The sequence below is a fragment of the Trachypithecus francoisi genome, unplaced genomic scaffold (assembly GCF_009764315.1).
Source record: "Trachypithecus francoisi isolate TF-2019V2 unplaced genomic scaffold, Tfra_2.0 Lachesis_group3, whole genome shotgun sequence".
Lineage (NCBI taxonomy): Eukaryota > Metazoa > Chordata > Mammalia > Primates > Cercopithecidae > Trachypithecus > Trachypithecus francoisi.
The window spans coordinates 113,247,883-113,273,110 of NW_022681468.1; the positions used below are offsets into that span (position 1 = coordinate 113,247,883).

A 25,228-nucleotide genomic window follows, 5' to 3' on the forward strand; every position below is an offset into this window, starting at 1 on the left:
GTGCGGCAGCGGGACTGGATGTTCTGTACTAGCCAGGGGCAGCAAGGAGAGAGGTGGTCAGGTAGAGAGTCTTTGAGAAGAGGCAAGTGGGATCTGATCCTCGGTCAGCATATCTGGAACACTTTGGGCACTGACTCTGCTAGGCACTGTGCTGGGCACTGGGGAGTACACCACAAGTCAGTCGGGGTTCCTATCCTGGGGGGCTTACAGTCCACCCTCTCTTGTCTTTAATCAATCCATTCTCAGTCATTCATTCAGCCAAGTCATGCACTCAAGAAACATTAACTGAGTACCTACTCTGCACCAGGCCCCTGAGCTACAAAGACAATTAAGACATTATCCTTATTTTCCAAAAGCTCAGATGTGTTGTGACAAGTAGACAAATGCTCCCTGCCCAGTGTGACTAGTTAGTGCCGTGAAAAGTGCACATGAGGATACCTACTCCAGCCTGGGTGGAGCAAGGATCAAGGAAACCTTCCTGAAGGAGGAGGTGCCTAAGATGAGGCAAAGGCTTCAGGAGGACCCCCTTTCCTGGCTGTACCCTGGAGTCTTGTCTACCCTGTCCAGCTAGATCTTCCCTTCATTCTCTCTCTAGTCACTTATTGCAGATTAACTGGTACAAGGTAGTTCTGCTAAAGATGGATACCTTTGGCTGTTTTGAGGGACATGGTTCCCAGACCTCTGGCCCCAAAACCCAGTTTCACTGGTTCAGTGAGTGCATCCGACTAGCTTTGCAGGTCTGGCATTTGACCAGAATAAAGGCCTATGTACAAACCCCAGAAGGTTAGGTATTAATTTGCACAGCGAAATAAAACTGTCAAGCAAAACTGAATTTCTGCATCAATAGATCAAGGCAGTTTGGGCTAACCCTTGGGAAGCCCAGTTACCAGAAAGTTAGCTCAGTGAGTCCGGAACCTCCAAGAGGGGAAAAGGTATGACGAGTCTCTTAGTCAAGTAACCTTAAAACCTTGTTTCCTGTCATAGGGCAGCCCTGATTCTAAAGACACAGTTCCTCCTAGCATCTCTAAGACTGAATATACGTTTTCCCCACATGCTTTTAGGACCCCTCTTCTCTGTGATCTATCTTCTGTCCACATAGCCTTTCTCTAAACTGAGTTTAACAATAGCATCAGGGCCGGGTGCAGTGGCTCACACCTGTAATCCCAGCACTTTGGGAGGCCAAGGCAGGTGGATTGCTTGAGCTCAGGAGTTAGAGACCATCCTGGGCAACATGGTGAAACCCCGTCTCTACTAAAAATACAAAAATTAGCTGGGCGTGGTGGCATGTGCCTGTAGTCCCAGCTACTCAGGAGGCTGAAGCAGGAGAATCACTTGAACCCAGGAGGCCAAGGTTGCAGTGAGCCGAGATTGCACCCGCCACTGCACTGCAGCCTAGCAACAGAGCAAGACTCCATCTCAAATTTTTTTTTTACTCCACTTTCCCCACCAGTATTGCCCCATTCCTCTGCTCACCTTTGCAGCAAAATTCCTTGAAATAACTCTCTCTCCTAAGTGTGTCCAATTTCTTTTCTCCTGTTCTCTCTTTAAATCCCTCTAGCCAGTCTTTTACTCCCGCACTCCACTGAACTATTCTTGTCAAGGTCATCAATATCCTTGGTGTTGCTGGACCCTAATGGTATTATTCTCAGTCCTTCTCTTATTTAACCTTTTGGTAGCATTTGACCTGGTTGATCACTCCTTCCTCCTGGATACACTTTCTTCATTTGCATTGGAGAGAACATAGTCTCCTGATATTCCTTCTACCTCACTGGTTCATCCTCTTCTCTCCAATAATTCTTTTTTTTTTTTTTTTTTCTTTTTTGAGACAGAGTTTTGCTCTGTTGCCCAGGCTGGAGTACAGTGGTGTGATCTCGGCTCACTGCAAGCTCTGCCTCCCAGATTCATGCTATTCACCTGCCTCAGCCTCCCGAGTAGCTGGGATTACAGGTGCCTGCCACCATGCCCGGCTAATTTTTTGTATTTTTAGTAGAGACAGGGTTTCGCCATGTTAACCAGGCTGCTCTCGATCTCCTGACCTCGTGATCCGCCCACCTCAACCTCCCAAAGTGCTGGGATTACAGGCGTGAGCCACGGTGCCCAGCAAGCCTCCAATAATTCTTAACATTAGAGTAACCACAGTAGAGTTGTCCTCTTGTCTTTTGTATCCATAGGCATTCCTTTGATGATCTCATCCAGCCGAATGACTTCAAATACCACTCATTCTAGTAATGTCCAATTTTTAAAATCTCCAGCCCTTTTTTAAAAAACTCCTAACTCATATATCTATTTCTCCTTGACATCTCCCCTCAGAAGTCTAATGAATGCCATCAACCCAAAATGTCCAAAACTGAATTTCTGAACCAGGTGTGGTGGCTTATGCTTGTAATCCCAGCACTTTGGGAGGCTGAGGTAGCAGGATCGCTTGAGCCCAGGAGTTCAAGACCAGCCATGACAACATAGTGAGACCCCATCTCTACAAAAAATTTAAAAACTAGCGGCCAGGTACAGTGGCTCACATCTATAATCCCAGCACTTTCGGAGGCCGAGGTGGGCAGATCACCTGAGGTCAGGAGTTCGAGACCAGCCTGGCCAACATGGCGAAACCCCGTCTCTACCAAAAATACAAAAATTAGCCAGTCATGGTGGCAGGTGCCTGTAATCCCAGCTACTTGAGAGACTGAGGCAGGGAGAATCGCTTGAACCTGGGAGGCGGAGGTTGCAGTGAGCCGACATCGCGCCATTACACTCCAGCCTGGGCAAGACTCTGTCTCAAATAATAATAATAATAAAATAAAAAATAAAAATTAGTCGGGCATGGTGGCATGTGCCTGTAGTCCCAGCTACTCAAGAGGATCGCTTGAGGCTGGAAGGTTGAGGCTGCAGTGATCCCTGGTTGTACCACTGCACTCCAACCTGGGCAACAGGGTGAGACCCTATCTCAAAAACAAAAACAAACAAAAAACATAAGTGTCAATCCTTTGCTCAAAACCCTGAAGTATCTGCCTCTCAACATAAAAGCCAAAGTCTTTTCAAGGGACTACAAGCTCTTTAATCTCTTCCTCTCCTCCTTGCCCACTCTGCTCCAGCCAAAATAGCTTTCTTATTCTTCTGACATGCCAGGCACATTCCTGCCTTAAGGCATTTCCACTGTTTCCTCTTCCTGAAATGTTCTCCCCCTAGATACCTACACATGGCTTAACCCCTATAAAATATCACCTTCTCAGTAAGACCTACTCTGGGGCCAGGTGCAGTGTCTCATGCCTGTAATCCCAGCACTTTGGGAGGCCGAGGTGGGTGGATCACAAGGTCAGGAGATGGAGACCATCCTGGCTAACACAGTGAAACCCCATCTCTACTAAAAATACAAAAAATTAGCCAGGCGTGGTGGCAGGTGCCTGTAGTCGCAGCTACTCAGGAGGCTGACGCAAAACAGCTTGAACCCAGGAGGCGGAGGTTGTAGTAAGCCAAGATCATGCCACTGCACTCCAGCCTGGGCGACAGAGCAAGACTCCGTCTCAAACAAACAAACAAACAAACAAACAACAAAACATTAGATTTAAAAAGGCAAATGATCTGTATTAGTTTTCTGTTTGTTTTAGAGACAGGATCTTGTTCTGTTGCCCAAGCTGGAGTGCAGTGGTATGATCATGGCTCACTGCATCCTTGAACCTCTGGTCTCAAGGGATCCTCCCCCTTCTTACCCTGAAACCCCCACCAGTAGCTGGGACTATGGGTGCTGCCACCATGCCTCGCTAATTTTTTTTTTTTTTTTTTGTCCATAGGGACTGAATATTACTATGTTGCTCAGGCTGATCTTGAACTCCTGGGTTCCAGTGATCCTCCCACCTTTGCCTCCCAGTGTTGGGATTACAGGCATGAGCCCCATGCCTAGCCTAGTGATGTTTTCTTAAACTGGCTAAATTCATGAGTATTTATTATAATTTACATATTATGTTTATTATTTTATAAATTTATAATTTACAGATTATGTTTATTATTTTCCAGATATCGAATTTTTATATATATATATATATTTTTGAGACAGGGTCTGGCTCTGTTGTGCAAGCTGGGGTGCAGTGGCACCATTGTAGCTCGCTGCAGCGTCCAAGTCCTGGGCTCAAGTGATCCTCCCGCCTCAGCCTCCCAGGTAGTCAGGACTACAGGTGCACACCACCATGCCTGGCTAATTCTTTAAGAATTTTTACAGAGGCGGGATCTCGCTTTTTTCTTTTCTTTTCTTTTCTTTTCTTCTTTTTTTTTTTTTTTTTTGCCTAGGTTGGTCTTGAACTCCTGGCCTCAAATGATCCTCCCACCTCAGCCTCCCAAAGTGCTGGGATTACAGGCGTGTACCACCGCGCCCCACCCCGAAATATTGTATTGTAAAAGACAATGAAAAGCATACAAAACAAAAATGATCAGTGGGAAGTTAGATGGCGTCAAATGCCTGGGCAAAAAGGGGTTAGGTCTGCAGCGCTACACCGGATGTAACTTAATAGCTGCAACTAGCCGAAACAGCATTACATTTGTTAACGCAATACTTGGTGGCCAGAAATTCATGTCAGGATAATTCATTTGAGCACAGACTAAAGGGTTTGGACTTGTACTTATAGTCCAAGTTTCTCAAACTTGCTGGGTTTTATGAATCATCTGACACCTTAGTTAATAATACAGATTTCCAGGCGGCTCCCTTATAGATCCTGATCATGTGCGCCTAGGAAGCGGCCAGGCAATCGGTATTTCATGGGTTCCGTGCTATCCAGCCCAACTTGACAATGAGAGATCGCTCTGCCTGCCAGGTGAAGGACCTGACGCTGGCGGGCGGCGGGGACTACCAGGTCAGTCCCAGGACAGCCGGCTCCGGCAAGCTCCCCCACGGGATGGCAAGAGCCCAGTGGAAGTTAGCACAGTAAACCCAATCAACAAGCTGCAGTCACCCTTCTTCCCCAGAAATGGCCTCTTCAGCTCTTGCAGGGGAGACTCTGAGAGTCCCCAAAGGACAGAAGTCTAGGAGGAAATGATTGCCGCAGAAAGGGATGCAGTCTTGGCTACTAAAAACCGCGCGTGGCCGCCTAGGGACCCGCCCCCCCACGCAGTGCTTCTACCCCCGCCCCTGCAAACGCGAAAAAAAGAAACGCGAGATCCCAGTGCAGGGGCGTGGTCCCACCCTGGCCAATGGAAAATGAGGGCGTGATTTTAAGCCTTTCTTTCATTGGCCCAGGGTCCCAGACCGTCCAGGTCTTGGTGCGCCGCGGCGGAAATCGCGCAGCGGCCGAAACACACTATCAGTTTCGGGTCCTGCCGCTGCGGCTGCCGCCATCATGGTGAGGAAGCTTAAGTTCCACGAGCAGAAGCTGCTGAAGCAGGTGGACTTCCTGAACTGGGAGGTCACCGACCACAACCTGCACGAGCTGCGCGTGCTGCGGCGTTACCGGCTGCAGCGGCGGGAGGACTACACGCGCTACAACCAGCTGAGCCGTGCCGTCCGTGACCTGGCGCGGCGCCTGCGCGACCTGCCCGAACGCGACCAGTTCCGCGTGCGCGCTTCGGCCGCGCTGCTGGACAAGCTGTATGCTCTCGGCCTGGTGCCCACGCGCGGTTCGCTGGAACTCTGCGACTTTGTCACGGCCTCGTCCTTCTGCCGCCGCCGCCTTCCCACCGTGCTCCTCAAGCTGCGCATGGCGCAGCACCTTCAGGCTGCCGTGGCCTTTGTGGAGCAAGGGCACGTACGCGTGGGCCCTGATGTGGTTACCGACCCCGCCTTCCTTGTCACGCGCAGCATGGAGGACTTTGTCACTTGGGTGGACTCGTCCAAGATCAAGCGGCACGTGCTGGAGTACAATGAGGAGCGCGATGACTTCGATCTGGAAGCCTAGCGGATCTCCCACTTTCCATGGCTGTCTTTTACAGATGGGAAAACTGAGGCCTCATTCTGGAGATTCTATGAGGGTGCTATCCCCAAGGGTGTCAAATGGTCGTAGGTTCTTAAGAACTTGATTCATCAGTGGCAGGCCTTGCATAGAGCCACGGGAGGTGCGTCCTTGTTTTCCAGGAAATGTTCTTAGAACTTGGACTACTGATTATTAATTGACTGTGCCTTGGGAAGCAGTGGGAAGTAAGTTGGTGCTGCACTGGGGTATTGTTGGCTTCTTGTGTTGGAAACTTTGTAATGTAAAAGGAAAAACTGCAAATCCCTACGCCCTGTTTCCCTTTATCTAGTCTTTGGACTGGTTCAATTCGTTTAATTCCAATTCTTGCTCCTGGCCGTGGTTAAGCTGTGTACAGATGATGGAGAGTTTGGCCTCAAGTTTTTATAAATTGAGCGAGACTAGTGTTCAGGATCTCCACCCTTGTTTAAATGCCAATAAATGCCCCAACTGCTTTGTAAGTGCAACTTTTTAATCTGTCTGGTTTTCCTTTTTTTTCTCTAGAGATGGAGTCTTGCTCTGTCACCCAGGCTGGAGTGCAGTTGCGCGATCTCGGCTCACTGCAACTTTCGCCTTCCGGGTTCAAGCAATTTTCCTGCTTCAGCCTCCCGAGTAGCTAGGATTATAGGCACCCGCCATCGCGCCCGGCTAATTTTTGTATTTTTAGTACAGTCAGGGTTTCACCATGTTGGCCAGGCTGGTCTGGAACTCCTGACCTCGTGATCCGCCCGCCTTGGCCTCCCAAAGTGCTGGGATTACAGGCGTGAGCAAACCGCGCCCAGACTGGTTTTCTTACATAGAGTCATATTTATACGTTCTAGGATCCCAGAGAAGAATAGGGTCAGCAGGGAGCGACCTGCCTATGGATGAGATCTGCAACAGGGGCCAGATGTGGAGGATGCAGGATGTTGTACAGGATTGGGCAAATTTGTCACTTTACCGGTCTCTTCCTTGGAATGAGTATTTTGGCAGAGCTCTTCCTCACATAACTTCCTGTTGATATTCCAGCCCCAGGAAATACCGTATTAGAGGGCTGGGATGTTTGCTTGCCTAAGGAAATAATCACCCTGTAGCTTGGCCATCTAGCGGTTAGAAGTGGCCTGGGAGGTTCCTGAAAATTTAGATGATAGCAGTGATAGAGAATTAGAAGGGAGACTACCAAGTTTTACTCAAGATTTCTTTTTTTTTTTTTTTTTTTTTGAGATGAAGTCTTGCTCCGTCACCCAGGCTGGAGTGCAGTGGCCGGATCTCAGCTCACTATAAGCTCCGACTCCCAGGTTTATGCTGTTCTCCTGCCTCAGCCTCCCAAGTAGCTGGGACTACAGGTGCCCGCCACGTCGCCGGGCTAGTTTTTTGTATTTTTTAGTAGAGACGGGGTTTCACCGTGTTAGCCAGGATGGTCTCGATCTCCGGACCTCGTGATCCACCTGTCTCAGCCTCCCAAAGTGCTGGGATTACAGGCTTGAGCCACCGCGCCCAGCCTCAAGATTTCTTTTTTTCTTTTTCTTTTTTTTTTTTTTTTTCACACAAGGCCCAGGCTGGAGTGCAGTGGAGCCGTCACAGCTCACTGCAGCCTCGATCTCCTGGGCTCAAGCCGTCCTCCCACCTCAGCGTCCCCAGTATCTGGGATTATAAGCATGTGCCACCACACTTGGCTAGTTTTTAATCTTTGTAGACACAGGGTTTTGGCATGTTACCCAGGCTGATCTCGAACTCCTAAGTTGAAGCAATCCTCCTGCCTCAGCCTCCCAAAGTGCTGGGATTACAGGTGTGAGCCACTGTGCCTGGCCAAGTCTTCCAAAAGGAGAATAAATAGGATGCCGAGATCAGTGGATTGGCTTTTAGGGGTTCCCTGTTTGCTCCCCCAGGTGAGGCAGCATTTGGTGAAGAAATTGTGTAGAGAAGGGGACTTACAAAAAACTAGCCGGGCGTGGTGGTGGGCGCCTGTAGTCCCAGCTGCTCGGGAGGCTGAGGCAGGAGAATGGCGTGAACCCGGGAGGCGGAGCTTGCAGTGAGCTGAGATCCGGCCACTGCACTCCAGCCTGGGCGACAGAGCGAGACTCCGTCTCAAAAAAAAAAAAAAAAAAAAAAAAAAAAGAAGGGGACTTATTACATCATGGGATGATGTCATACCAAATACTTCTGCTATATGTCAGCCCCATTTTTAAGTGCACCACCTGTATTGTCCCATTTCAACCTCCCAACAATCCTATAAAGTGGAAAATCCAATTCTCTACTTTTCAGATGAGGGAACTGAGGCAGAGATGGGTCAAATTACGAAAGATTATGTAGCCAGTAAGCAATGGACTGGGACTGTGTCAGTGTAAGCACACCCAGCCCTTGCTGTGTGTCAGAGTTTAGAAAGAATCTCTGAACTTGAATTTACAAACCATCAGGGAAAAGCAGCAGCACTAGACAATGTGATCGGTCTCCACAGGATGCTGTATAAAGGAGTGAGGAGGGAGCACACATTGTACTGGGAAGGCTTTAAGGAAAAGGTGATATTCAAGTTAGGAAGGGAACGAACTCTCATCTAGGCCCTGCTAGTGCTAGGCTGCCATTCACTCTTACCAACAACTCTGCAAGGTAGTTGGTGGTATCTGTAACTTCAGTTTGGGAAACAATTAGAATAAGAACTTGTCCAAGGCTAGGTTTCAAGTCCAGTCTCACGTGACTCCAGAGGCCATGTTTGTTTCAGTGCTGTCCCTTTAGAAGTGGAAAGAGAGAGAATCCTGCTCTCCAGCTCGGGTGGCTGGGCATAGTCTGCCCATTTGGAGGAACATCCTCAGGACTCCCAAGATTGTGGATCTCATGGAAGAAAAAAAAGTGACTCTACAAGGCAGGACCCCTGTGGCCCTCCAGCTCCCACCAGACCCCACAAGGCATGGCAGATAGATCAGCCCCCTTGGAGTAATTGGACCCTGCACCCATGACCCAAGCAGATAAAAACCTCAAAATTCAGGCCAGGTGCGGTGGCTCATGCCTGCAATCCCAGCACTCTGGGAGGCTGAGGCAGGCAGATCACTTGAGGCTGAGTTTAAGACCAGCCTGTCCAACATTGTGAAACCCCGTCTCTAGCAAAAATATAAAAATGAGTCGGGTGTGATGGCACATGTCTGTAAACCCAGCTACTTGGGAGGCTGAGGCAGAAGAATAGTTTGAACTTGGGAGGCAGAGGTTGCAGTGAGCCAAGATCATGCCACTGCACTCTAGCCTGGGCGACAGAGTGAGATTCCATCTATCTATCTATCTATCTATCTATAAATAAATAAATAAAACAAGAATAAAAGCTTTAGACTTAAAAAAAATCTGCTAGGCATGGTGGCTCACGCCTGTAATCCCAGCACTTTGGGAGGCTGAGGCAGGAAAATTGCTTGAACCCAGGAGGCAGAGGTTGCGGGGAGCCGAGATTGCGGTGAGCCAAGATCGTGCCACTGCACTCCAGCCTGGACAACAGAGTAAGACTGTCTCAAAAAAATAAAAAATAATCACTCAGCTAGCTAATAATGGCTACCCCAACAGTGCTTACTACGCCCCAGGCTTTGTGCTGTCTCATGTAGTCCTCACAACAACCTTATGGGCACTATTATTGTGGCCATTTTATCGCTGACAAAACTAAAGCTCAAAGATAATAGCTTACCTGAGTCACAGAGTTAGTGATGGAGGCAGATTGCACCTAATTCCCTCTGGCTCCGGGTTCTACAATTTTAGCTACTCAGTTACACCGGGAGTGAGCCTACTATGGCTTAGAGCAGTGGTTCTCAAACTTGAGCATGCCACATTTGAACCTTGGGAAAGATTGTGAAAACAAATGCTATCTCCACTCCCTTCATGTTTCTTTCTTTCTTTCTTTCTTTTTTTTTGAGACAGAGTCTCGCTTTGTCGTTGCCCAGGCTGGAGTGCAGTGGCGCAATCTTGGCTCACTGCAAGCTCCATCTCCCGGGTTCAGGCCATTCTCCTGCCTCAGCCTTCTGAGTAGATGGGACTACAGGCACCCGCCACCACACAAGGCTAATTTTTTGTATTTTTAATAGAGACAGGGTTTCACCATGTTAGCCAGGATGGTCTCCATCTCCTGACCTTGTGATCCGCCCACCTCTGGCCTCCCAAAGTGCTGGGACTACAGGCATGAGCCACCGTGCCTGGCCCCCTTCATGTTTCTGATTCAGGAGGTCTGGGGTGGACCTGGAAATTTGCATTTCTAACAAGTTCCCAGGTGATTTTGGTGCTGCTAGTCAGGGGACCACACTTTGAAAAGCACAGGCCTTGTTCCTAGCCCAGTGCTTGGCACAGAGCAAACATCACACAGATGCTGCATCCTATTCCAGCATCAGAGGGGCAGAGAGGCTGCAGGGGCTTCAGGGAAAAGGGGTCTTGCCTGCCTCTGACTTGCTGTGGGACTAGGGGCATAAGCTTCTCCTTCTTTCTCTAGGCCTCCCTCCATCTGCCTTCTATGATAGGAAGAGGCAGGATGAGATGGCTCTAGTTTCTGCTCTGTTTCTGATTTAGAGAAAAGGATATAAAAGAGTGCTGTCAACACTTGCAAAATAGAGAAGAATTTAGAGGTGCTTTGCTGCCCCAACAATCCCCAGCCCTGGCTCAGGAAAGCTGTGCAATCTTTAGGACAAACCTTGGTTTTAACGTCCAAGAAAGGCTGGGTGTAGTGGCTAATGCCTATATTCCCAGCACTTTGGGAGGCCGAGGCGGGTGGATCACCTGAGGTCAGGAGTTCCAGACCAGCCTGGCTAACATGGAGAAACCTTATCTCTACTAAACATACAAAAAATTAGCCTGGTGTAGTGGCGGGCCCCTATAATCCCAGCTACTCAGGAGGCTGAGACAGGAGAATCGCTCAAACCCAGGAGGTGGAGGTCGCAGTGAGTCGTGATCAGGCCATTGCACTCCAGCCTGGGCAACAAGAGCAAAACTTCATCTCAAAGAAAACCCCAAAAAAATCCAAGAATGAGTCCCAACTTTGAAGCCCCTGGGCAGTTTGTAAAGGACATTTCCCCCAACCTGGGGCCAGGCTGCTTCCTTGCATGGAAGGGCAGAATCTCAGCAGAGATGAACCAAATCAGTCACTCATTCAGCAAACGAGCTGAAAATCAGGAGTGAAAGTAGACCCCTTAAAAATATAAGGCAGGGGCCAGGTGCAGTGGTTTACGCCTGTAATCCCAGCACTTTGGGAAGCTGAGGTGGGAGGATTGAGCTCAGGAGTTTGAGACCAGCCTAGGCAACATAGCAAGACCTTGTCTTTACAGGAAAAAAAGAAAAAAAAAAACTGTGCTTGGTGGCATGCACCTATGGTCCCATCTACTCAGGGAGGCTGAGGTGGGAGGATCACTTGAGCCTAAGAGGTAGAAGCTGCTGCGAGCTGTGATCTCAACACTGCACTCTAGCCTGGGGAACACAGGAAGACCCTGTCTCCCAAAAAAAAAAAAAAAAAAATTACAGGGCAAGTAACATTCCATGGGTCCATGGGATAAAAATCAGGGATTTTGGCCGGGTTTATGCCTATAATCCCAACACTTTGGGAAGCCAAGGTGGGTGGATTGCTTGAGTCAAGAGTTCAAGACCAGCCTAGGCAACATGGTGAAACCCCATCCCTACTAAAAATACTAAAATCAGGCCAGGCACGGTGGCTGAAAGTGCTGTAAATGCTTAAAGTGCTGTAATCCTAGCACTTTGGGAGGCTGAGGCTGGTGGATTGCCTGAGCTCAGGAGTTTGAGACCAGCCTGGGCAACACAGTGAAACCCCGTCTCTACTAAAATACAAAAAACTGGCCAGGCTTGGCGGTGTGCACCTGTAATCCCAGCTACTCGGGAGCCTGAGGCAGGAGAATTGCTAGAATCCGGGAGGCGGAGGTTGCAGTGAGCTGAGATCGCGCCACTGCACTCCAGGCTGGGCAACAGAGCAAGACTCCGTCTCTAAAAAAGTAAAATAAAATAAAATCAGCTGGGTGTGGGGGCAAGCACCTATAGTCCCAGTTACTTGGAAGGCTGGGATCGGGGGACTGCTTGAGCCTGGGAGGTGGAGGTTACAGTGAGCCAAGATCACACTGCTGCACTCCAGCCTGGGTGACAGAGTGAGACCCTGTCTCAAAAAAAAAAAAAAAAAAAAAGCCAGGCGCAGTGGCTCACGCCTGTAATCCCAGCACTTTGGGAGGCCAAGGTGGATGGATCACGTGAGGTCAGGAGTTTGAGACCAGCCTGGCCAACGTGGTGAACCCCATCTCTACTAAAAATACAAAAAATTAGCCAGGCATGGTGGTGCATGCCTGTAATCCCAGCTACTCAGGAGGCTGAGGCAAGAGAATCACTTGAACCCCGGAGGCAGAGGTTGCAGTGAACTGAGATCGTGCCACTGCACTCCAGCCTTGGCAACAAGACCAAAACTCCGTCTAAAAAAAAAAATTATCAGGGATTTTGGAGTCCGTAAGGGCTGAAAGTCTGGATTAAAATCCTCACCCAGTCACCCTCTGCCTGTACCTAACCCGGGCAAACTATTTCCCCTTAAGTCTGGGCAAGCACTTTTGTCTGCAGGGAAGAGATTCTCTTGGGCTCACCTAAGTAGGCGTCAATTTATTTATTGTAGATATAAGTAAATCAGTCATGGAGAGGTTATTTTATAACAAGTTAAAGACTAACAAAACAGCACTTTTAAAGACTTACTCTGTGCCAGGTACTATTCTAATCACCTCACCTAGATTAGCTCAATGAACCCTGTAACAACCTTATGAGCTAGGTGCTGTTGTTCTTTTCTTTTTTTTTTTTTTTTTTTTTTTTTGAGGCGGAGTCTTGCTCTGTCGCCTGGGCTGGAGTGCAGTGGCCGGATCTCAGCTCACTGCAAGCTCCGCCTCCCGGATTTACGCCATTCTCCTGCCTCAGCCTCCCGAGTAGCTGGGACTACAGGCGCCCGCCACCTCGCCTGGCTAGTTTTTGTATTTTTAGTAGAGACGAGGTTTCACCGTGTTAGCCAGGATGGTCTCGATCTCCTGACCTCGTGATCCGCCCGTCTCGGCCTCCCAAAGTGCTGGGATTACAGGCTTGAGCCACCGCGCCTGGCCGCTAGGTGCTGTTGTTAACCACATTTTACAGAGAGGGTAACTGAGCACAGAGGGTGAAATAACAAACCCAGGCAACTGTGCCAGCAGGTAACTGAGTCTGGATTTGGATCTAGGCCATCTAGCTCCAGGGCCCAAGACCTTAACCCTTAACCACTTTCATGATTCCTCTCACCCAGGACTGGCTCAGGGACCTTGGGATGGAGGTGGGGTGGGGTGCGGTGGGAATAGGGAAGAGGTTTGGCTCCCTTGAGCTTTAGGGTCCCGTGTGGCTGTAGTTTCTGCAGCCTGGCTCCTGTGACCCCCTTTGTTGCCTGACTTTGCCACCCTTTCACGTCTGCTGCTGCTGCTTTTTTTTTTTTTTAATTGGCTGCTGCTGCTTTTTTTTTTTTTTTTTTTTTTTCTGAGATGGAGTCTCATTCTGTGCCCAGGCTGGAGTGCAGTGGCACAATCTTGGCTCACTGCAAACTCTGCCTCCTGGGTTCGAGTGATTCTTCTGCCTCAGCCTCCCGAGTAGCTGGGATTACAGGCGCCTGCCACCATGCCTGGCTAATTTTCGTATTTTTAGTAGAGTTGGGGTTTCACCATATTGGCCAGGCTGGTCTCAAACTGCTGACTTTGTGATCCACCTGCCTTGGCCTCCCCAAGTGCTGGAATTACAGGTGTGAGTCACCGCGATCAGCCATAACTGACTTTTTTTTTTTTTTTGAGACGGGGTCTCGCTCTGTCGCCCAGGCTGTAGTGCAGTGGTGCAATCTCGGCTCACTGCAGGCTCCACCTCCCGGGTTCACGCCATTCTCCTGCCTCAGCCTCCCGAGTAGTTGGGACTACAGACACCTGCCACCACACCCAGCTAATTTTTTGTATTCTTTAGTAGAGACGGTGTTTCACCATGTTAGCCAGGATGGTCTCCATCTCCTGACCTTGTGATCCGCCCACCTCGGCCTCCCAAAGTGCTGGGATTACACGTGTGAGCCACTGCGCCCGGCCCATAACTGACTTTACTGTCCTACAAGGTGTCTCCAAGTGGCCAATGAGAAGCACTGGTCCTCAGGATGATCCTCAGGATGACGTAGACGGTGCATGGCCTTGGCCTTTAACAACATCGAGTTAGGGAGGAAGTTGTTCCCTTTCCTATTTTCTCTCAGATCTAATAAACCTCAAGGGGAAAGTCTTGGCTGGGGACTAGACTAGGACGCATGTATAATTCTTGCTAATTTCCCCTATTTTTTGAGTAATAAACTGGCCAGGCATGGTGGCTTACACCTATAATCCCAACACTTTGAGAAGCCAAGGCAGGAAGATCTCTTGAGCCCAGGAGTTCAAAACCAGCCTAGGCAACATAGCTAAACCTCGTCTCTAAAAAAATAAATTAGACTGGGCCTGGTGGCTCGGGCCTGTAATCCCAACACTTTGGGAGGCCGAGGCAGGCAGATCACCTGAGGTCAGGAGTTTGAGACCAGCCTGACCAATGTGGAGAAATCCCATCTCTACTAAAAAATACAAAATTAGCCAGGCATGGTGGCTTATGCCTGTAATCCCAGCTACTCGGGAGGCTGAGGCAGGAGAATTGCTTGAACCCGGGAGGTGGAGGTTGCAATGAGCCGAGATTACGCCATTGCACTCCAGCCTGGGCAACAAGAGTGAAACTCCGTCTCAAATAAATAAATAAATAAATAAATAAATAAGCTGGGTGTGGTGGCATGCAGCTGTAGTTCCAGCTACTTGAGAGACTGAGATGGAAGGATCACTTGAGCCCATGTGATTGAGGCTGCAGTGCGCTGTGATCACACCATTGCATTCTAGCCTGAGCAACAGAGTAAGACTCCATCTCAATAAAAAGAGTAACAAAATGTCCAGGTTTTATTTCTAGATTATATATATATATATTTTTTGAGACGGAGTCTCGCTCTGTCTCCCGGGCTGGAGTACAATGGCTGGATCCAGCCCACTGCGGCCTCCGCCTCCCGGGTTTACGCCATTCTCCTGCCTCAGCCTCCCAAGTAGCTGGGACTACAGGCGCCCGCCACCTCGCCCGGCTAGTTTTTTTTGTATTTTTTAGTAGAGACGGGGTTTCACCGTGTTAGCCAGGATGGTCTCGATCTCCTGACCTCATGATCCGCCCGTCTCGGCCTCCCAAAGTGCTGGGATTACAGGCTTGAGCCACCGCGCCCGGCCTCTAGATTATATCTTAATCCAGCTACTTCCTATCACATCTCCCAACATACTTTCATGCAAGGTCTGCTCACTGACTTCCAGGCCTCCACACTTAGTTGCCTACATTCAGTTCTCTACCAAGCAGCCAGTGAGAGCTCACTAAAGCCGGAATCTGCTCTCTCATAACTGTTTAAAAACCCTCATCTGCGGATAGGCATGGTGGCTCATGCCTGTAATCCCAGCACTTTGGGAGGCCAAGGGGGGCGGATCACCTGAGGTCAGGAATTCGAGACCAACCTGGCCAACATGGTGAAATCCCATGTCTACTAAAAATATAAAAATTAGCCAGGCATGGTGGTGCATGCCTGTAATCCCAGCTGCTTGGGAGGATGAGGCAGAATTGCTTGAACCCGGGAGACGGAGGTTGGAGTGAGCAGAGATCGCGCCACTGCACTCCAACCTGGGCGACAGAGCAAGTTCTGTCTCAAAAACAAAAACAAACCCCCTCTGCACCGCCCCCCCCCCGCCAAAAAAAAACCCTCTTCAGCAATGGAGGTAAAATCCAAACTCCCCACTGTGGCCTGCAGGCCCTTACCTGCCCCTGTGTCCCAGCTGCCTCTGTGATCTTACCGCCCTCCACTTCCTCTCTGGGCTGGACACCTTCCTGCTCTCACCCTCCTCTTTTCTAGGTAAGGATTCTCCTGCCCATGGGCAACCAGAAGATTTTAAGGGGTACACAGATTCCACTTTAATGACATTGAAAAATAGAGTGAGAAAGTGGTTCTTCCCTCTTCTGACCTCTTTGAATTTTTCTGATTACATCAAAGAAAAATTCTATTAGTGTGACTCCTTATCACTTCGACACTTGCTAATCTCTGATTTTTATAAAGTCCCCAGACTTACAGCTTTCTGCAGACATCCACATCTATCTAGCAAGATTATATTAGGTTGGTGCCATTAATTTTAATGGCAAAAACTGCAATTACTTTTTTTTTTTTTTTCTGAGACAGAGTTTCACTCTTGTTGCCCAGGCTGGAGTGCAATGGCACCATCTTGGCTCACCACAACCTCTGCCTCCTGGGTTCAAGCGATTCTCTTGCCTCAGCCTCCTAAGTAGCTGAGTACAGGCATGCGCCATCATGCCCGGCTAATTTTATATTTTTAGTAGAGACGGGGTTTCTCCATGTTGGTCAGGCTGGTCTCGAACTCCTAACCTCAGGTGATTCACCTGCCTTGGCCTCCCAAAGTGCTGGGATTATAGGCATGAGCCACTGCACCTGGCCAAAAACTGCAATTACTTTTGCACCAACCTATAACATTGTTTTCACTTTATTTATTTATTTATTTAGTTTTGAGACGGAGTTTCACTCTTGTTGCCCAGACTGGAATGCAATGGCACAATCTCGGCTCACCGCAACTGCCACTTCCCGGGTTCAAGCAATTCTCTTGCCTCAGCCTCCCGAGTAGCTGGGATTACAGGCATGCACCACCATGCCCAGCTAATTTTGTATTTTTAGTAGAGACGGGGTCTCTCCATGTTGGTCAGGCTGGTCTCAAACTCCTGACCTCAGGTGATCACCTGCCTCAGCCTCCCAAAGTGCTGGGATTACAGGCATGAGCAATGCATTTATTTTATAGATACCTTCTAATAAAGTGGGAAGTGATTGATGTAAGGTAATGCTACGATGTTGCCCTTTTTTTTTTTTTTTTTTTTTTTTTTGAGGCGGAGTCTCGCTCTGTCGCCCGGACTGGAGTGCAGTGGCCAGATCTCAGCTCACTGCAAGCTCTGCCTCCCGGGTTTACGCCATTCTCCTGCCTCAGCCTCCCGAGTAGCTGGGACTACAGGCGCCCGCCACCTCGCCCGGCTAGCTTTTTTTTGTATTTTTTAGTAGAGACGAGGTTTCACCGTGTTAGCCAGGATGGTCTTGATCTCCTGACCTCGTGATCCACCCGTCTCGGCCACCCAAAGTGCTGGGATTACAGGCTTGAGCCACCGCGCCCGGCCCATCCCTTTTTTTTTTGAGACAGAGTCTCGCTCTGACGCCAGGCTGGAGTGCAGTGGCGCGATCTCGGCTCACTGCAACCTCTGCCTCCCAGGTTCAAGTGATTCTCCTGCCTCAGCCTCCCGAGTAGCTGGGATTACAGGCGTGTGCCACCATGCCCAGCTAATTTTTCTATTTTTAATAGAGACGGGGTTTCACCATGTTGGCCAGGATGGTGTGGATCTCTCGACCTCGTGATCCGCTCACCTTGGCCTCCCAAAGTGCTAGGATTATAGGCATGTACCACCACACCTGGCCAATGTTGCCCTTTTAAATAAATGTAGTCAGGCTTTTTTGTCTTAAATTAATTGATTTAAAGCCATTAAGCACAGTATGTGTATGTGACCAACATTCTGAAGCTGAGATTCCAGAGGTAGCCCCTTCTGAAACACCCACTGGCTCTAGATGAACCCCTGGGCCAGGAGCTCTGGTTTTTCTTTGTTTTGAGACAGGGTCTCCAGGCTGAGTATAGTGGCAGAATCACAGCTCACTGCAGCCTTGACTTCCTGGGCCCAAGTGATCCTCCCACCTCAGCCTTCCAAGTAGCTGGGATCACGACTCACACCACTACACCTAGCTAATTTTTTTTTGTAGAGACAGGTTTTTGTCATGTTGCCCAGGCTGGTCTCAAACTCATGGACTACTTCCACCTTGACCCCTCACAGTGCTGGGATTACAGGCGTGAGCCACTGTGCCTGGCCTGGTTTTGTTTTGTTTTTTCAGTGATACGGGATACGGGAAGTTATTCAGCTAAGTGAGGAACTAGAACCTTTCTCCTGGACCTCCATGCATGAATTTGGGAACTTCTTTCTCAGTCTCAGTCTATTTTCCTCCAATGTTTAGGGTCTTTGTTCTTTTCTGTGCAGTCCTGACCATTAGATGTGACCTCCGTGGTTGTAAGGGATGGTTGTTTGGATACAAACTACCTAATATCCTGTGTGTCAAAATTCCCAAGTGAAGTCAGGCCCTGGGCTTCTCTTTTTTGTCAGTCTCATAAATCAGGCAGACATGAGCTTTTATTCGTGGATGCACCAAATAAATACCCTAGTGGACAGATTTGCTCAGCCTGGCCACTGAAAGAGCCACCTAAACAAAATCTCAGGTCCAAAAAAATTGGCCTTTCAGGGCCCCAGCACCCTTTTTTGCCAGTCTAGTAGTAGCCTTTCATCAGCCAAATTTCCTGTTCTTTTTAGTCTGAATGTATAGTGTAATGTGCATGAAATACACAAGTCCACATCTTAGCACTCCCTGGACTCAAAAATGTGCCAAAGGTGGACTTTGCTTCTGTCATACATTAGTAGTCAACTTCTCTATACATCAAACATTCAGCAAATTCAAACATTTTCCTTGAAAGTTGTTCCTTTGGCCAAATTGCTTAACCTCTCTAAGCTTCAGTGTGTCTACTTCCTCATGTCATGATTGAGAGTTAATATCTACTGGCTTAAAAAAGAAAAAAAAGGAAAAAAATTAAATGAGATGATGTGTATGAAGCAGCGTGTGGATGAATGTAAGCATTCAATAAATATTGTTTTAAAATTGTAATCTCAGCCGTCCCGCCTTGCAGAGGCTACACCCTGGTAGGACTGAATCTCCTAAATCTCTGCTGCTTCCCCTAATCTCTTGCATCAATTCAATCATTCCTTCACCGAGGGTCTACTGAGCACCATCCCTTATGCTGGACTCTGGCTACTTAAGTAGGAATCAAGCCAGGTCCCTGCCATTGCTCAGTCCGCAGCCGAGTGGAAAGAAGCTGGCAACAGCAGCAAACAGGCAATAATCGGGGTATGTATCTGCTTTTGTAAGGGCAAGTGGGGGAGCGAAGGCCTGTGTCTGAAACTTGGGTGTGAGGGGTTAGGAGGAGTAATCCACGCAATTGGCACTGCCCGCTTAAAAGCACGGGCGCAGGAGGGGAAGGGGACTCCAGGTGCAGCCCTAAGACCCGGGAGCATCTGCGAGAGGCGGCAGGACCCAGGGCCTTGAATGCCGGGCCACAAGATCAGCCTCCTCCCATTGGCGAAAGGAGCCCCGAAGAGCTTGTGCCCAGGAGGGAGGCCTCGGCCTGGTCAAGTCATCTTGCAGGAAGGGTCCCGGACAGTGCAAAGCAAATGCAGGAGGGCCTCCACCCTAGCCGTTAGGAAATGCGCCAGCCGTTGAGGGCGGAAGTAACGGCCTGCAGGCAACGGAACTCCCAGCGTTCGCAAAGTAGGGAGGAGCCGGAAACTCAGGGCTCGAGACCTGTGGGCCCAGCGGTGCAGCAGCCGCTGGGGGGGGGGGGGGCAGCCCTCCCAGGGCAGGTGATTGGTCGGCCCCGGTGGCGGCGGCGGCGCGTGCGACGGTCACCTCGGTTTGGGTGAGTCCCTGGGTTCGAGCCCGGGCCCCGCCAGCTGCCGAGTTGCCTCTCGGTGCCGGGCTGTGACTCCCTCTGGCCGGCCCCGCATTCTGGCCTCCCGGGGCGTCATCTGGAGGGGTAGAGCCAGGCTGGGGACTCCTTTTGGGAGCGTTTCCGTTCTTCTATTCCGTACTGTCCGGCCAGGACCCCTCAGGGACTTTTGTGGGGCAGGGGTGAATCACATATGGCCTAGATGACCCCATGCCTAGAAAACGGCGGTGCGGGGCGGTGGCGGCGCGCACGGCCGAATGGAGCAGATAGCGTCCCCGGGGCTGGAGCCCGGTAGCAGGGGTAGGGAAACGCGGAGGCTGGCAGGATGTGGACCCAGGGGACGCGAGGCGGGGGTGCCGGATGGGAAGACGCGAAGGAGGGGGAACGGATGGGGGAAGGGGCTAGACAGGCAGGGAGGGTGGAGCGTGGGCGGGGCCTGGTCGGGTCGTACTTTAGGGAGTTGGAGGCGGGGGATAATGGTGGAGAATAAAACCACCTTGGGCTAAGGTCCGAACACTTGGAGGCAGCACCATCCAAGGAATGGGTTGAAACAGCAGGAGCTGGCCAAGAACAGCCTTGAAGGAAGGTAAAGGAACCGCCCCAGTATCCAGGACATCAATTTCAAAGGTTGTGTGGTTCTTGGCAGAGCGGGAGCCCACACCAAGATAGTGCATGATAGGCCTAGTAAAGGTGCTTTGGATTTGGTCATTACTTTGGTGATGAACTGAAGACATAATGACTTTAAAAATTTTTTTATTATGAAAGATTTCAAACTTACACAAAAGTACAGAAAAGTAGAGACAATAGCATATATACCATTATGGATGATTTGAATAACATACCATATGAATCCCAAGCACTCATCATGAGGCCTCAGTCACTCAGGAATGGCAATCCCTGGTTGCACTGCAAAGATATTAAGACACGCCTCAGGCCGGGTGCAGTGGCTCGTGCTTGTAATTCTAGCACTTTGGGAGGCTGATGCAGGCGGATCACTTGAGGTCTAGAGTTTCAGACCAGCCTGGCCAACATGATGAAACCCCTTCTCTACTAAAAATACAAAAATTAGCCGGGCATGGTGGTGCACAACTGTAATCCCAGCTACTCAGGAGGCTGAGGCAGGAGAATCACTTGAACCCAGGAGGCAGAGGCTGTAGTGAGGCGAGATCACACCACTGCTGTCCAGCCCAGGAAACAGAGCGAGACCCTGTCTCAAAAAAAAAAAAAAAAAAAGTCCGGGCGTGGTGGTTCACGCCTGTAATCCCAGCACTTTCGGAGGCCTAGGCAGGCAGATCACCTGAAATCGGGAGTTTGAGATCAGCCTGACCAACATGGAGAAACCCCATCTCTACTGAAAAAAACAAAACAAAACAAAAAACGTACAAAATTAGCCAGGCGTGGCAGCGCACTCCTGTAATCCCAGCTACTCGGGAGGCTGAGGCAGGAGAATGGCATGAACCCGGGAGGCGGAGCTTGCAGTGAGCCGAAATGGTGCGGTTGCACTCCAGCCTGGGCAACAAGAGCGAAACTCTGTCTCAAAAAAAAAAATGTCTTTTATGTTTAAAGGTTATAGAGGTTCAGTTATTCAAGATAAAAAGAGTTCTGGAGAGTTCTGCACAGCAATGTTGAACATACTTAAGTTTACAGAACTGTACACCTAAAAATGGTTAAGATGATGAATTTCATGATATGTGTATTTAGTCACATTTTTTTTTTTTTCATTTTACAGACAGGGTCTTGCTATATTGCTCAGGTTGGCTTCAAACTCCTGGGCTCAAGCATACCTCCTGCCTCAGCCTCCAGAGTAGCTGGGACAAAAGGCAAGCACAACTGCACCTGCAAACCACAATTTTTAAGTTCCTTTTAAATTAAAATCGACCGGGCACAGTGGCTCACGCCTGTAATCCCAGCACTTTGGGAGGCCAAGGCGGATGGATCACGAGATCAGGAGATTGAGACCATCCTGGCTAACACGGTGAAACCTTGTCTCTACTAAAAATACAAAAAATTAGCCTTGTGTGGTGGCAGGCACCTGTAGTGCCAGCTACTCGGGAGGCTGAGGCAGGAGAATGGCACGAACCCGGGAGGCAGAGCTTGCAGTGAGCCGAGATCGTGCCACTGCACTCCAGCCTGGGCGACAGAGTGAGACTCCATCTCAAAAAAATTAAACAAAATCTAATGTTTCAAATGAAGAAAAAGATCTGACTTCACTTGTGCAATGGAAAGTAACTCACTGGCCAAGTAGAGGGCTATGGAGTTATATTTTTCACTGTAGAGGCTCTGGAATGAACCTGTTGATTTTGGTGCTGAGAGCACTGGACCTGGCCTGGGATGGAGGTTAAGCACTGGAGGTGCCCTCTGGTTTACACTAGAACCAGAGGGTTGGGCCAGCCCAGCAGTGCGAGTCAGATTTCTCCCAAATGTTCCTGTTTTCTTATAGTCTAAGGCTCACAGGAGTGTGAATGAAGTGTGAATTCACCTTTCTCCCCAGTCCCATTCTTTAGGGTCCACCTAAAATGGGAAGTCTGTTTTCAAAATGACATCTACTTGTCTTGTTTCCCTAATGTACTTTATGTAAGTTCTTCACACTACTGGAGCATTGGCGTTACTTGTTAAGCAGCCCTCCACATCCTAGCTCTTTTCCAAGTGAGTCCCACGTAAGTAACCCTGAAACCTTCTTTCTGCCCACCTAAAAACAAAACTAGACTATGAGGAAGTAACAGCCAGATTTTTAAAAAATAAAATATAATTTAAAATAATTTTTTACTTTTTTATTTAAAAAGTAGAGACATAGTCTCACTACGTTGTCCAGGTTGGTCTTGAACTCCTGGCCTCAAGTGATTCTCCTGTCTTGGCCTCCCAAAGTGCTGGGATTACAGGCATGAGCCACCATGCCTGGCTAGAGTTTCTTTTTTCTTTTGAAGTCTCGCTCTGTCGCCCAGGCTGGAGTGCAGTGGCACGATCTCGGCTCACTGAAACCTCTGCCTCCCAGGTTCAAGTGATTCTCCTGCCTAAGCCTCCCGAGTAGCTGGGATTACAGGTGCCTGCCACCACGTCCAGCTAATTTTTGTATTTTTAGTAGAGACGGGGTTTCACCATGTTGGTCAGGCTGGTTTCGAACTCCTGACCTCGTGATCCATCCACCTCAGCCTCCAAAAGTGCTGGGATTATAGGCGTGAGCCACTGCGCCCAGCAAGTTTGGGGTTTTTGACTCCTCTTGTCTTCCTCCAGGGATCCTAGAACCAGTGTTTCCTCTGGAACTAAGTTTTCATAATATGAGTTGACACTTAGTTGAGAATTAAATAAATTAATTCAATTTACAATTGAATAAAGTAATTAATTGAATTAATTGAAATTAATTCAATTAAACAATTGAATAAACTGCATAGAGAGTTACACTGGTTAATGAGTAGTGGCTATTCAGGAAACTATAGAGGAACTGCTCAGAAAAGGCGGGGCGCAGTGACTCACACCTATAATCCCAGCACTTTGAGAGGCTGAAGAGGGAAGATTGCTTGAGCCCAAGAGTTCAAGACTAGCCTAGGCAACATAGGGAGATCCTGTCTGTACCAATAAATTTTAAAATTGGCTGGGTGTGGTAGTATACACCTGTGGTCCCAGTTACTGGGGAAGCTGAGGTAGGAGGATCACTTCACCCAGTAGATTGAGGCAACAGTGAGCTGTGCTTGCACCACTACACTCCAGCCTGAGTGATAGAGAGGACACTGTCTCAAAAAAAAGAAAAAAAGGACATATCTGTAGGAAAATAATCTATTGCTAATATATGACTCATTTACCCTTTAACTTCCTTTTTTCTCATGGAAACAATTGTGATTTCGCATTAAGTTAATGTTTTTTCAGGAATGTGGCCGTCATATTATGTCATAACTGCATAACTGCCTATATACAGGAGATGATATGAAATGAATGAACCATTTTCTTACGTTTTTCTTTGTAGGGAAGATGGAAGAGCTGAGTCAAGCCCTGGCTAGTAGCTTTTCTGTGTCTCAAGATCTGAACAGCACAGCTGCCCCACACCCCCGCCTATCCCAGTACAAGTCCAAGTACAGTTCCTTGGAGCAGAGTGAGCGCCGCCGGCGGTTACTGGAACTGCAGAAATCGTAAGGAAGCTTTAACTCCTTGGCTTCTTTCTCTGGGCTAGGAGCTGTGAACCATTCCGAAGGCTCTAGGCTTGTCTCTACAGAGTCCCTCTTCAAAGTAGGCCTTTTGTTGGCTGGCTGATCTTATTGCCCACAGATTGGGATTCGGAGGGGTAAATCCTGGCAGAGATAGGTTTCTTTTTTTTTTTTTTTTTGAGACGTTCTGTCGCCCAGGCTGGAGTGCAGTGGCGCCATCTCCTCTCATGGCAAGCTCTGCCTCCTGGTTCACGCCGTTCTCCTGCCTCAGCCTCCCGAGTAGCTGGGACTACAGGCGCCCGCCACCATGCCCAGCTAATTTTTTGTATTTTTTAGTAGAGAGGGGGTTTAGCCAGGATGGTGTCCATCTCCTGACCTCGTGATCCGCCCGTCTCGGCCTCCCAAAGTGCTGGGATTACAGGCGTGAGCCACCGTGCCCGGCCAATAGGTTTCTTTTATACCCAGAGCTTAGGAGAAGATGAGGAAGTAGGGAGAAACCAAACTTTTAAACCAAAAGCTCAATTATTTGGTTAAGTTTTTTCCTGGCAGCTGTACTGAGCTCTGTGGTTTAGGAACTTGTGAAAGCCACGCCCAGCTTTCACTCCCCACATTTCCTGGGATGCTTGTGTTTGGCTTCTGCACTCTGAATGCTGGTATTGGTGTGGTCTTCCCATCTGCCTTCAGCCCAAATGTTTCTGTGGCACTCTTGGGAGTTCAAGACGAATAATGCCTAAGGGAATCTGAGGAAATGTCTTCCATACACTTAATTCTAAGTGCCAAGATGGGCAAACAGGGACATAGGGCAGGATAAGAGTGTTTGAGGCTGAGCTGCTCTGAAGGTGGGGCTGATCCTTATATTCTCAGTGCAGCATGGGCCTCTTCTGGGTCATAAATTAAGGAATTAGGGATCAGAAGAAACTACTAACAGCTGCATAGTTTCCATACAGTCTGCATTTTGCCCAGTGTTGCATCACTGGTTGTGTTTGGCAGAGATGGTTGGTTCCCTGTGGCTCTGGGTGGCTTGCAGAATACATTTCCAGATCATTCCTCTCCCCATTTTTAAAAATGTAGTTATCTTTGAATAGGTAGTACATTTATATGATTGAAAATTTAAAATATACAGAAGAGGCCAGGTACAGTGGCTCACGCCTGTAATCCCAGCACTTTGGGTGGCCGAGGCGGGTGGATCACCTGAGGTCAGGAGTTCGAGACCAGCCTGACCAACATGGCAAAAAACTGTCTCTACTAAAAATACAAAAATTAGCCCGACATGGTGGTGCATGCCTATAGTCCGAGCTACTTGGGAGGCTGAGACAGGAGAATCACTTGAATCCGGGAGGTGGAGGTTGCAGTGAGCCAAGATCGCGCCACTGCACTCTAGCCTGGGCAACAGAGCTAGACTCTCTCTCAAAAAAATAAATCGAAGAGTATATGGTGAAGTCTTCTTCCCATTTCTGTCCCATAGCTATCCAGTTCCTCTCCTGTATTATTAGTTTCTTGTGTATCCTTCCAAATATATATATAT

General features: G+C 48.9%; 2 protein-coding genes across 7 annotated transcripts in view; both read left to right on the forward strand.

Annotated features, from left to right (window-relative positions):
- The first annotated feature begins 5,168 nt into the window (after positions 1–5,168).
- Positions 5,169–6,399, forward strand: IMP3 (IMP U3 small nucleolar ribonucleoprotein 3). The gene has a single exon (XM_033190995.1). It carries the CDS (start codon positions 5,319–5,321, stop codon positions 5,871–5,873), a length of 555 nt encoding a protein of 184 aa, XP_033046886.1. The 5' UTR covers positions 5,169–5,318; the 3' UTR covers positions 5,874–6,399.
- A 12,345-nt stretch (positions 6,400–18,744) lies between these two features.
- SNUPN (snurportin 1) overlaps positions 18,745–25,228 on the forward strand; it is a 30,448-nt gene continuing 23,964 nt past the window's right edge. Inside the window, exons 1-3 of one of the 6 annotated variants that reach the window (XM_033190988.1) lie at positions 19,636–19,654; positions 20,075–20,153; positions 23,526–23,688. In XM_033190988.1, the coding sequence (XP_033046879.1) occupies positions 23,531–23,688 (158 nt within the window). In that variant the 5' untranslated portion in view covers positions 19,636–19,654; positions 20,075–20,153; positions 23,526–23,530. Of the gene's footprint in view, positions 18,970–19,389; positions 19,868–20,074; positions 20,154–22,058; positions 22,225–23,525; positions 23,689–25,228 lie in introns of those variants that run through there. The other 5 variants (XM_033190989.1, XM_033190986.1, XM_033190985.1 and 2 more) reach the window with 5 other exon arrangements.

Bases quoted from the DNA above. Each gene is read 5' to 3' on its own strand.
- IMP3 (XM_033190995.1), top strand. From the start codon at position 5,319: ATGGTGAGGAAGCTTAAGTTCCACGAGCAGAAGCTGCTGAAGCAGGTG.